This window comes from Ischnura elegans, chromosome 12 (genome assembly GCF_921293095.1).
Source record: "Ischnura elegans chromosome 12, ioIscEleg1.1, whole genome shotgun sequence".
Taxonomy (NCBI): Eukaryota; Metazoa; Arthropoda; class Insecta; order Odonata; family Coenagrionidae; genus Ischnura; species Ischnura elegans.
Genome location: NC_060257.1, coordinates 87836345 through 87849392, shown reverse-complemented (window position 1 = coordinate 87849392; position 13048 = coordinate 87836345). Strand labels below are relative to the sequence as shown.

At 39.4% G+C, this 13048-nt stretch overlaps 1 protein-coding gene across 1 annotated transcript in view; it reads right to left on the bottom strand.

Moving 5' to 3' along the window:
* Positions 1 to 557: 557 nt before the first annotated feature.
* The window catches only part of LOC124169721 (frizzled-2-like), a 468711-nt gene continuing 456220 nt past the window's right edge, over positions 558 to 13048 (bottom strand). The window contains exons 3-4 of the mRNA XM_046548409.1: positions 6036 to 6304; positions 558 to 3663 (exon numbers count right to left, since the gene is read on the bottom strand). Coding sequence (XP_046404365.1) covers positions 3259 to 3663; positions 6036 to 6304 — 674 coding nt within the window. The 3' untranslated portion in view covers positions 558 to 3258. The remainder of the gene's footprint in view (positions 3664 to 6035; positions 6305 to 13048) is intronic.

The window sequence follows — 13048 nt, the reverse complement described above, 5'->3', positions numbered from 1 at the left end:
ATAGACGCGGGAGGAGACTATTTTGAAGTTTATTAAGTTGTATTATATGTTTGATCAATAAATATATTTTTTTGAAAAAAGGCTCATTACTTTTGGGACAAACCCTGTATATCCTCGCCCCAACGTCATCTCACACGGCGGCGCCGGGAACCAGAATTACGTCACACGGACTTTCCCTGCAATTATACTTAGCCGTCGCGTTTTCGCACGCTTGAAAATTTTCTCTTTTTATTTAATCGCGAAAAATAGATATCGTCATTTAAAAATCTAAAAGCGTGCAATGCGTACTCGAGGAGTAATAATATTTCAATTTAGGCGATAAAAAAATAATAGGAAACAACCCTATTATAAATCCAATATATTTACCGCTACCTTGATGGGAAAAAAAATCTATTTCATAGTCAGAGGCTGATAACGGTACCAAAGACCGCTAACGCAAGAGAAATTTATATTCAACATATTTAACTGCAACGTTGACGACCAAAGGGTCTATAATCTTCCTTTCACGTCGATCGATCGAGCTTACTCACGAACGGGGAGAGTAAAGAAAACACAGATTTGATGAGGCAATAAGTCTTTCTCATTTATTTTTAAAAATAAAATAAATACAACAGGTGCCTCAGCAGTGTGAGGATTATCGTTCTTGTTGATGTGGACGATGTTACATGTACAGCATAGACGTGAGAAATAAACGACAGCAATACAAGTATACAAATAGCATCGTCCGTACAGATGGACCAACCCTCAACATCGAAATAAAACAGCAAACATAGAACATTAACATTTTTGGATTGAAATTCATTTAGTGGTGGACACTTCCGATGACACATGCAAGATTACAGCCAGGTAGAACAGCATATTGAAAAACACACGCCTGACAAACGTGAAAAAATGTCTCTAAACACTTCTTCTTCTTGAAAATAAAGTTTACAAATAGTTTTTACCAAAAACGTTGACAGGTTCAGAAAAAACATGAGAGGCAAAAAAAAAAAACGATGTTAAGGATGTTACAATGGGATGAAATAAAGACGAAGTTTTTTGGCTTCTCATACCTTAAAAATACATAAAACAAAAAAAATGCATGGATGATATTAATACAACACTATACACTGTTAAAAGTTTCTTCCACACATCAGGGTACCATGCTAGCAGACTATCGCCACAAATTTCACTTATTTACAGAATTATTAACACATCCCAATGTGTGACACAGCTGTTTGCGACTAATGCAATTTATCCATGCATTTTTACATATTATAAAACATTATTAATATTTTTTCATTAATTATTTCGTATAATGACTTTATACAGCTTATGTACACAATGTAATGAAGCTCCGATTTCCAATAACCACATATACTTTGCTTCTTTCATCTTCAATGATCACAATTTTTAAAAAGAACGGGAGATAACAAAAATACATGAAACGTCGGAAATCTTTTTTTTGCAAAAGATTTAATTAGGTAGAACCTTTCGCTACCTAAAGAAAAACATTGCTTACATCGACACCGACAAAATGTTATTTACAATGAGACAAGCCTTTCCTGAGAGCCGATAAAAGGCCTTGGTATTCAGACTTATAAATGACACGTGAGGTATAGAATGAACAATTTGCTTTACTTTCGGCAAAATCAGTCATGCCATTAAAAACTAAGTTTGGCTAAGGATGATTTAATAAAACGGGGTGGAGGAAAAATAAAAATAATAATAATAGTAAACCAAAAGCAATGCAAATATTTAAAGAGTGATTAAATCGATGATAAAAATATTTAACTACAGTGCCTTACTCAAAGGCAATTTCCCGTTCGGGCAAGCATGAATTGAATCAACACCTACAGCCACGCACGATATAATCAGTTGGTCGATGAAATAATCATATGTTTGGCACTATTGACATTGTGTGCATTCCCAAAAAATTAGGTTCCCCATGGAATCCTAAACAATAAGGCTTCCCCATTTTGGGGATAATAATGAAATTGGTACCCTCGTTAACATAGGAACCGAAATATTTTACAAAATACTCTCAAATGACTGGGAAATCTTCTGCCCATGTCACCTATCTATGAAAATGAAACTCTTTCTCGCTATCGGCACACTAACTTGAAAATCACCTCCAGAGTACCTCGAAAAAAAAAACAAGCCAAAGAATAGGAGAATGGCACTTGGATCACATGTAAATCTTTTCACGACCTATATCATCTGATAGACAAGGAAAGCTCAACAATTGAAGGCCAAGCCTGAATAGTCGGCACTTCTTCACAACGCGAAGTTGTCGTCGAAAGATCTTAGCGAAAAGAACTGGCGTTAGAAAAAGATTGGCCGTTCTTAAAAAATATTGTCCACAAGTGATCTTTTCAAAAGGCAATAGGTGTTTCTTCATTGTGCTTAGTGTAAAAATTTCATCACCCAGTACTCAGTATTTATCACTTTGAGCAAGTAACAAAGATGCCGGAAATATTATTCCAACTAAAATGTTTGCCACAACTCATCCTCGTTTAATATCATGTTGAAGGCGAGCGCTACGTCACATATTCCGCCGACAATCCACGTATGTCTATATATTTTGATCACAAACGTTGGTGTACTTATCTAAAACACTCGAGAGAGTAGTAAAGACATTTAAAAAGGGTTCCCAAAAGGACCCAACACCACGACTAATGCGCCTCGCGAATAAATCCAAATATATATATACCCCAGCATCTACGCGAAGGTATTTATAAAGGCACCATGCGCCTTCCACGGCAATTCAAGGTTTTTTCCAACCGAACATCGGCGAAAGACATTCTCGGGTTACAATCAGGACATCATACCGAGGCGACACCAGTACACATGTGTGAAATTAATTATGTGAAAAGTGATGCATTTACTTTTGATAGTCTCTCAGTTGTAAACCTTTCCCCTGAGGCTAACCAACGAGTTCTCCCGAGATACTTCTTAAAAACTTTCCGTAGACTGTTCTTGCAGCTAAAAGAAATAAACTGATCTTTCTCCCCATCTCTAGACAAGAATATTTTTAAAAAATGAACAGACACAAGCTTCTTCTAGTTCACAAGTTACAAGTAGGCCATGACTCTCCGACCACGTATCCTTAAGGTGAAGTCCCGCCAGCTCGTAACAGTCTTGATGCCTGACCACATCCAGAAGGAAGAGGTTATCTCGACTATTGAGAGCCCTCAGAAGATTTAAGAAGATTTTTTTAAAACGCGAACAGAATGAAGCTTCCGGTTCACGCACACGAGTCTTTCTGCTGGTAGGAAATCACACGTAGGCCTCGACTCTACGGCCGCGTATCCTCAGGAAGAAATTCCTCCAGCTGGTGACGGTCTTGCCGGACCATATCCAGAAGGAAGAGGTTATCCCGACGATGAGCGCCATCAGGTACTTGATCATGAAGACCTCGAACTCGGGCTTCGCGATGGCTTCCGTCTGCTGCTGATGCATCATGGGAACGTGGCCCGATTGGCTGTGTATCCCCTGAAACTGGTGGTGGGACCCACCCATGGGGCCGAGGCTAGCGACCAGACCCGCAGAGTTTAGCGGACAGGGTATCGGGTACGGCGAGCTGCCGGCAGGGATGCCGCCTCCAGGCAGAACTGCTCCTCCGGGAACCCGTGGTTGGCATAGCTCCAGGTGCCAGCCTCTCATCCAAGCGTCCAAGTGGGCCTGGGAACGAAAAACGGACACGTGACTACTGGCTATCCCGCTACAACGAATGCATAAGGTACACTATAGAATTAGCGACGGAAAAATGTCGGTCAAAATCGATTTACGATCAATCGATTTTTAACAGTAGAAGGACCACTATCCGTCATTTTGAAGGGTAGGAATCACTTCAAATATTTCTTCGTTTATGTTAAAATTAATCCATTAATTCATTAATTATATCCTTTTTCCCTTACTTGTCAATACAACGAGTAACCAACCCAACCAGCCAGTTTCCATTAATAATGATATTTTGTGCTTGTGTTTGCCTTGCTGGTATTAGGTGTGGTTTGAGTGAAAAGAGAAAAATTGAACATTAACAATTTTACAATTGGACAATAGTACATTTGCATAACTTGAAGAGACTTTAGTAAATTGCACTTTAATACATTTGTAAAAAAATGACTTTCGATTATTATTTGATTCAATATTCTCGTCAATATCTTTCAAAACAATTTTTTTTAATAACGTACTAGTATTTTTTTTATTTTCTTTTATTTAATCGAATTTGCAAATGCGGAATTTTAGATATTTCAGTATTTTTTTTCATTTCCCCCTCATCCTTTTCACTATATTCATAAGTTATATTATTTTTTTACCTCTTCTACGTATTTTTTTTATCAATTCTCCATCCCACACATCTTGAAAAAGTAATTGAACATAGACAGATGAATTGATAAGACAAGTTGAGGAAGTTTTTTTTCATACGTTCGAGGGATTTTATTTTTTTATTGCAATACGGCAATGCGATGTTAAACCTGCATGCCACTGACAGGCTTTAGATGCCCGACATTTTCAATTTAATATTCAGCCGGATTACTTCGGCTGTATCAGGAGTCTGGCTGAATACATGCGCTTGATTAATGCAAAAGAAGAGCGTTCCGCCAGTTTTACGAACAGAAAAAATTCCTCTGTCACCAGCGCTCCGAAGTCAGTGCAAGCGCATCCGAAGTGATTAAAAACGCTGGACCACTGTATTTAACCCCTCCATGACTGTGCCTTGAAAACTGTGCCGTGAACGACTGTGCGGTGTCCCTCAGTTACCCCGGGCGTACCCAGCGAGGGGCAGGAGGGGGCAGCTGCCCCCCTCCCTAGAAACAAAAATCGCAAATGTCTTTAAGGGAAATAATATTTTTTCAAACAAATAATTTTAAAAACTAATAAAGAGCTGATACAGTTTCCATTAAAATATTGATTTCATTCACATTTTCCACGCTTAAATCTTACCTACAACTTGAAAAACGTGGCTTGCTCCCCCTAGTTTTGATCCTAGGTACGACCTTGTCAGTTACTCCACCAGAAAATTGAAAATTTCCAAAACAATTTGAATAAAAGATTTTTAATTCGTCACCAAAATAATGACAAAGTATAAGTTGCGCACACAGAGAATTAATATTACAGAGAAAAAATAAAAAACAAAAAAATGTACATTAAAATACTTCTGATGAATATTTCTCGGGTTCTCAGCCAGGTTAATGCTTTTATATAAGCCGACGTTTCGGAAGACGACTTGTCTCCCATCCTCAAGGCTGTCTTACTTTATGAAAGTCCAATTTTATTTTGAACCTGGCTGAGAACCCGAGAAATATTCGTCAGAAGTATTCACCAGGAATAATTAAAATCGTTTAACATTAAAATAATTTGGGGTAACCGAGTTTCCCCGCACAGTCACGGAAAGGATAATCGGCTAGGTATGAAATGTTACCCGTTCTATCTTAATCCGAGAAGAAAACAGCAAATTTTCGGTGATCTTACAGGTGCAGGTGCGTCTAGTACCAGCCATACTATAACACTTAAGCCAGTATAACACTTGAGGAATCTTCATCCCAGCAAGTGTTCCGCAATACACTATACTTGGTGTTAGGCAGCTCATCTTGATTGACTGCTTGTACGTTGCATAGACGTGTTTTGTGTGTCCTGCATTGTTGTTTTGTTTATTTTTTCTTACGTTATATTTTGATTGACTTGAAAGTTTTGTAAATGTTCATTTCTGTTGATTGTTTCAAATTATTTTCTTCCATTATTTAGACTGAACAGAAATTTTTGGTATGTGTAAATTTTGGTAAATTGGTTCAAGTTGTTTTCAGCTGTATCTGATTGACGTGAAGTTTTTGTGTATGTTGGTTTTTGTTGATTGGTTCAAGTTATTTTCTTCTGTTGTGTTTGATTGTCTAGAAGTTTTTGGATAAGCTCATTTTTGGTTAATCGGTACAAATGAGTATTATATTGGTTAAATTTATTGCTGAGCTATTAACTGTTTATATAAAAATGTTCCATCGGATGTAAAAATCTGAGAACAATAAATTTAATATATATATACTGGTAATACATACCTGTTCGTAGAAGAGGCAGGCGAGGACGACGACCGCCGGGACAGTGTAGAGCACGGAGAAGACGCCGATGCGGATCATGAGTCGCTCCAGTTTGTCGGTTCGGGTGCCGTCGTGTTTCATGACGGTGCGGATGCGGAAGAGGGAGACGAAGCCGGCGAGGAGGAAGGCGGTGCCGAGGAGCAGGTAGACGGCCAGGGGCGCCAGCACGAAGCCGCGCAGGGCGTCCGCATCCCGAAGGCCCACGAAGCAAACGCCGCTCAACACGTCACCTGCGAAGGAAACAGAAAAGGGGTGAGAACTAGCACCACCCGGTGTCCTGACACCCCCTGCCACACGCCTTTTGGGCGGCTTGCGGGGTATTATGTAGATGTAGATAATACAGAGGAAGAAGCGAAGATTCTGTGTCGATCTCATGGATACTGGGACCACTTAGTAAAAGAATCCATTCAGATTCGAAAAATCAGCGACGAAAGCCTTCGCGGGGAAGGTGATGTGATGGTACGGATTATAACAAAGTTTTGGTGTATATTTATATGCTTTGTCGTTAAAAGCATTTCATTATAGTGCGTATTGCGATTATTATCGTGGAAAATTGCAAGTTTTAATTTCAATATGTTAAAAGATGTATACTTGGTTGTTAGGTATCCATTATAGAAATCTTGGAAAGAAAATGTATTTTTACCTCGTCACAATCTGATTGTACTTTCTCTCGATGCAGTAAGAATGAATCTCCCTCGTTCACTGCGAGTGAAGCGAACAAACGCGATCACGAGCTCCAGAGGTAGGGAGCCACGTGATTGGATGCAAATTGGTAGAGTTGGCACGCCCGATGGCACACTAGGAAGGACGAACGATGACAAGTGGGTCTTTTGAAGAGGGCGTCGATTACCCCTGGGTCCACCAGGTGGCACTGAAAGCGCATGGGCGGCCACGCGATTTGCGACCATCCCTGGGAGGAGACAACGGCCGCATGTTTTTTATGGGCTGGGCGTAGCTGGGCAAACTCCGGGGCGGCAACCCATAAACGTCATCCCGTCGCCATGGCAATATCCCAGACGCCTCCGTCGATGCACTACGTGTCGCCGTGCACAAAAGTGCAGTGATTGAATGCAATCTTCGCTGCGTCGTGATCGGCGAGAATCGCATCGCGTCCCCGCCTAATGTTATGGGGACATATTATCGACCGTAGGATAGGGTGGGGCCTTGAAGCCATTCTAATCTCATCCCTTCGGTGGATTATATTTTACAAGCGAATGTAGATGCCGTTATCTTCATTCCCTGCGGGAAATCGCTTCGACATTGCTCTCTCCGAGGTGGAATTTATGAATAATTTTCTGATGCATAATAAGTATAACGTGGGTAAACATAATAATAGTAATTAATCGTTCACGGCAGATGCTATGACTCTTAACTTCCATCGAATTCATTTGGCCAATGTTAGATCGCCTTTTAAATCTCATTATCAGAGGTAGAATTAATATTTTCAGTGAGTATTTAGAGGAAATATTTTAAGGAATAGAAAGAAAAGTTAAAAGTCCAACTCGCAATATAAAATTCCATCTCCTAATAAAAAAGGCATATTAATTTTTATGAATGGTCTAAAAGAAAAAAATTGGAATGACCAATGAAAGAATGAAATTGTGTTGCATCGGTTAACGGTTCTCCATTGTGTTAATCTTGCATGGCTTTTCTATGCGAATTACTAACCGTTGGTATCATTGGCCTTCGGACGTATATTTCGTCACTCCGCGAAATATTTTTATGACCAGGCGGTATGCATACGGGGGTACTCTTGCATTTTGGTGATTGATGACCCCCTGACAAACACCCTAGAGGTAGCTCGCAGGGTATTATGCAGATGTATTTCCCGGCACTCCAAGCTGGAATCAATTCTGTGAAATAAAAAAATTCGGAATATCGAACTCTGGTCCTAACTTTGGGCATGAGAACTCTGTACCGAAAGTACTGCCACTGGAAGCGTGTAAAATGGCTGGGGCTCTTGTCACCCTGACTGAGTTTTTGAAACGTCGACAAGGGAACCACTCACCCAGATAGGATTCCGACAAACATTCTCATCTATCGCCGAGCAATACACCGTGGGGAGATAGTTAACTACTATTTCGCCCACCTCGGAACGAGTCGTACGGGTATACAATGAAGATCTCATTCCATGGATGGATTAAATATCGGAGCTTTAATTAGTGACGTGAATTCGGTCGCGAAATGTCCCCCTCACCATTTTCCGAACACGTTTCCGGTTGCCAAGGCAACGACACCTGGTTGCATTTACTAGAAACTTTTCCGCTGATCAATATCCACGAACGAATCGTGAAAACAAAAGAAATCTCTGAAAATCACGTCTGATCGTCACGAGTTACACCCATAATTTTTACACACCTTGTGCCAAATAATAATTTTAAGACAAGAGACTCCGAGGCAGCGCTCGAATACTTTATTTTGCCTTCCCATCAATCGGGGGATAGTTAATCGGATGGTTTACCTGACGAAATATTGGAGTCCTTCCCAATTAACAGTCGGATTTTAATGACGAGGCTAAAATAATAATTATTGAATTGTGAGGGCCTCTGTGCAACTTTTGTCCTTTTGTGTATTGTTTATATTTTTGGATTTCGCTTTTTATATGTTGTGTTCTGGATTATACACACCTTTGCGCTGTTTATTAACACCTGATTCTATGATATGTTTGTATTTATCATGTATAATTTTGTACTTTGGACTATATATAGTTTTGTGCTCTTGTTACTACCCGACAACATTATCGAGGGCCTATTCATAGTGCCAAGTTATTTCGTTGTTGTGACAACGAAACGCGTAGAGCTCGAATATATCCTAAGGAAATAATGCAATGTTTCATTTAATTAATATCAAGAACTTCTACCACACCGTACCACTTTTCATACAACATTAAGACACCTGTGATAAAACGTTCCAGGACAGTCTTCACCAGAAAGTAACAACCAGCCGTCTACGCATATAGGCCCGGTTACACGATAAATTAACGCGTACAAGTTAATATCTAAATGTATGACCGCGTGAATGAACACGAAAATACACCGCAACCCAACTTGTGCAAATACATGTACAGAAAATAGAACCTGTTCTAATGTGGTTCATGCATTCGCACATGTTCCGTTCCGGTCCACCAAAATCATACATGCAAACAGTCATAAACTCGTAAGTGTTACTGTATCTTGTGAACAGGCTTTATTTTATTAATAGAAGTTAACTTATTTGGAGATAAAGCTATCAAGTTCAAGGCTGAAACTCGTAAATGATTGCCTTCATTTTGGTTGGGTATACGTGTATTTAAATCACCTAATAATTTTAGTATTGTTAAATATGATTGTTACTAATATTAACTATATTTTCCTAGTTGAGTTCACCTTCTTATTTTTTGTGTTCACCCTAAAAATTAACGGATGTATTTTGCATTATTGTTATATTTCTCAACTTATTATGCTCTTTTGCAAATGGTTGATCCGTTGAAAATAAATAAATATAAGATTTTCCTACAAAGAGTTTCATTGAATTTTTCGCTCATTTTTTTTAAACACGCATCGGACATAAGTCGGAGTAATTCCGTCCACCTCACGAGTGCGTATTTTCCTTCGGGATAATTGAGCGGTAATGCCGTCATAGAGGAAAAACCAAGCAAAAACGAATCGCGTATCCGATTCGCCGAGTAGTGCCTACTGTATCGCTGTCTCGCAGACCGAAATAAGTTCATGGATCATCCGGACGCGAAGCGTGCTTCGCAGGAAGGCGCGCGTATTTCTTCTTCCCTTTCCTCTTTCTTTATTTTCCGACGGAGAGTAAGCGGAAAGGAAGGCAATCGAGCACATCCATTCCCCGTCAAGTATCGGGTCGCAAACAACTCGCACAAAATAAGAACGTTTCGCCATTGCGCTCCTCGTTATTCTTCTTTTTCTACGAACTTCATTCGAGTGTGAGAGACTGTCTGTCGGAGCGGATATCTCTCGTCTAGAATCTCTGTCTCGTCGAATGATTAACGCTGAAGCTTATCTGTTTTCAAGGTTTTCACCATTTTCTTCTTTTCTCCATCCCTACTACATCTCGGCTACCTTATTCGCAGACGTAGCAAAAGGCCTCCTACGTGATGTGCACTCAAGTTACCTACTTCTGCGCCCTTTGCTTGCCAATTTTTGGTATGGGACCGGCCTCGGTGGCGATGGGGTATAGACCTCGCCTGCCAATCCGTAGGTCGCGGTTTTGAATCCCGCCTGGGTAAGTGGTCCCTTTCCAGGGGATGGATGTTTGTTATGCTCTATTGCTAATGTTGAAACCCCCATCGTAAAGGCCGTTCTGTACTGTTTACGGGGATGTGGGAAATAAATAAATAAATATAAAACTATTGGTATTTATGTTCCCTTCCCTGAGAGGTACATGTCTCATTGGTAATCTTAAGGGTTAAGAGGACGCATGGCTTCCGCATGACAGGTCTATTTCGGCGATGGGTTTACTTGCTTGAATCTAATCAGTGACGAAAAAGTATTGAAAAAAGCCATGAATGTAGGAATTGAATCCGTAGGATTACAAATTATTTTAATTATGCTCCTGCAATTACTGTCAATGTTTTCTCAAATAGGAACACTAATACGCAAACCAGTGTTTTGATTATTCTTCTCCTTCTTTTTACGCCTCCAGTCTTCTCTCGTCCTCCTTCCTAAGTGTCCACGTTTCCGCACGTTTTAAGTGTTTCACTCCGCCCTTCACCAGCCTTTTCTTTAAACTCTTACATATTGATCATTTCATAAAGTTTTTCTCATTCATAAACGCCTCCTTTGATAATGTAATTCTATTCCTAACGTCCCGCACAGCTTTATCTCTTTTCCTCTTCTTTGCTGGCCAATTAGTTTCAGTGAGACATCTGAAAAATAAATATAATTCCATAAAACCAAAGGAAAGAACAGTGTTCTTAGCATGCTTTGGAATTAGCAGACCGAGTCTTCATAAATAATTTAAAAAGCAATAATTGAAATCTCAATTTTAACTTATAAAGGCAGGAGAACGCATAACTCTCTATCTTATAACTACTGCATTTCGAAATAATACATTTTTTTACTCCCTTCAACCGTGACGGGGTGAGGCTGTCTGTCTGTCCGAGCGGATATCTCGTCTAGGATCTCTCTGGCCGAATGATAAACGTTGAATCTTACCGGTTTTCAAGTTTTTTTATTGTTCCATTTTCTTATTGCCTAGATTCTTCCTCCTTGGCTTCCATCATTGTCGACGCACAAAAATACTGCTCCTGCGGTACCACGGATGCACTCAAGTTATATTGTATTTTGCATTAACAAATCTGCACGATAGTAGAAATGATATTTTTTTTAAATGCGATTTAGTCAAAATTGAAGTCTACAATACATGATTTTCCATTTCTCTTGTTACTTATATGTTTGCCAGGGACATTTTCTTCGTCGCTAAAATTTCACGCAATGCCGAGGAAATTCATTCCACCTTCATCACAGATTCCCTCGTAGGAATAGAATCAGCGAAAATATATGAGGAAGATGTATAAAAAATACAAATGTTATAAAATAAAAAAAATGTAATTAGCTCACGTAGTTCACTTTCCCATAAAACAAATGTTAAAGTTCTTTTCCTTTCATCGATATTTGTGCACATCGACAGAATGAAACACGAAATTTCAAAGAAAGATTTGAAGGAAAATCATACATGACGGGGAGAGAAGCCTATGTGTACAAGTGATTTGTTTCTAAACAAGAGTTTGGTACAAAATTTGATAGAAGAAATATATAAAAATCTTGGTTGCTATGGGCTACGAATGAGTTTGTTTTCTGTGCTGACACCGAGTAGAAAATCAAATCCGGTTCTCAATATACCGTTGATCTCGTTTGCTTTCTTTCAATAATTTCTGCTCCTAGCTCTGTTTAGAAAAAAATAATCACAAGTACCCCTTGGTTTCTCACCCACTCATATCTTATCAAGTATAATAGCATTACGTATGGCTCACTTTCTTCACGCCAGATACATGTTTGGCACGGAAAGTTGTTATTAACAACCTATATTGCATTTTATTGACTATCTCAAAGTCAAGTCTATCTCATTCACAATATTAATCAATATTACTCTATTATATCTCATTTATAATATTCAAAGTCAATTCCATCCATAAGAAATTAATTCATATCCCCTTTTTCGATAACATAATGCATGATTCATACGCATTTTTTCCAGAAACTGAACTTCCAACAGAATGAGGTATGGAGAAAGATATTCTCTATTTCCACATCCTAGGGGATTGAGACGAATATAGACACAAACGGGTAAAAAAAAACATTGGCGAGAAAACCACGACAGAGAATAGAAAAACAAAAGGAAGACGAGCAATAAAACCCGCGTATCTCTATTTTGATAACATTGTTATTTTTTATGTAGGGACGTCCTTGGCAATGCTCAGGGGCGGAGGAGAAATGAAGGGGCAGCGGCGGTCGATTCGCTTTTGTTTTGTTTTTGCGCGCGCGCGCGGCTATAAAAACTAATAATACATCCGAAACCAATTTCGAAATGTAGCATGGGATTGAAAACAACGAGCACCCAGCCTTCCTTTCCTTTTTTTTCGTGTTATTCCCTTTTCCGCTTTTTCTACACGAACTCATTTCCCGCAACCAAGCACGAAAACAAATGACAGCGATTCTTTTCATTCCGCAGCGAATAGCGCGCGCCTCTTTTGCATTCCATTGTTTTATCTTTCCAAGTTCATTCCGGCGGGAAACCATTTTGTTGAAAAGACGGCGGAGATAAATGTAACGATGGACAAGTACGTAAGTACGAGTCACGAAGCCTTGTTCTCAAACGATTCACGACAACTTGGGGTAACTTGACCATGGTAGGATTAGTTATCAGTCTAAGGGATTTGCTTGGGAATACTTAGTTTGTCGGTTATACCGGGTGTTTATAAATGAATATCGGGGTTTTAACGCTTTCTAATATTTATTACATCATCCTTA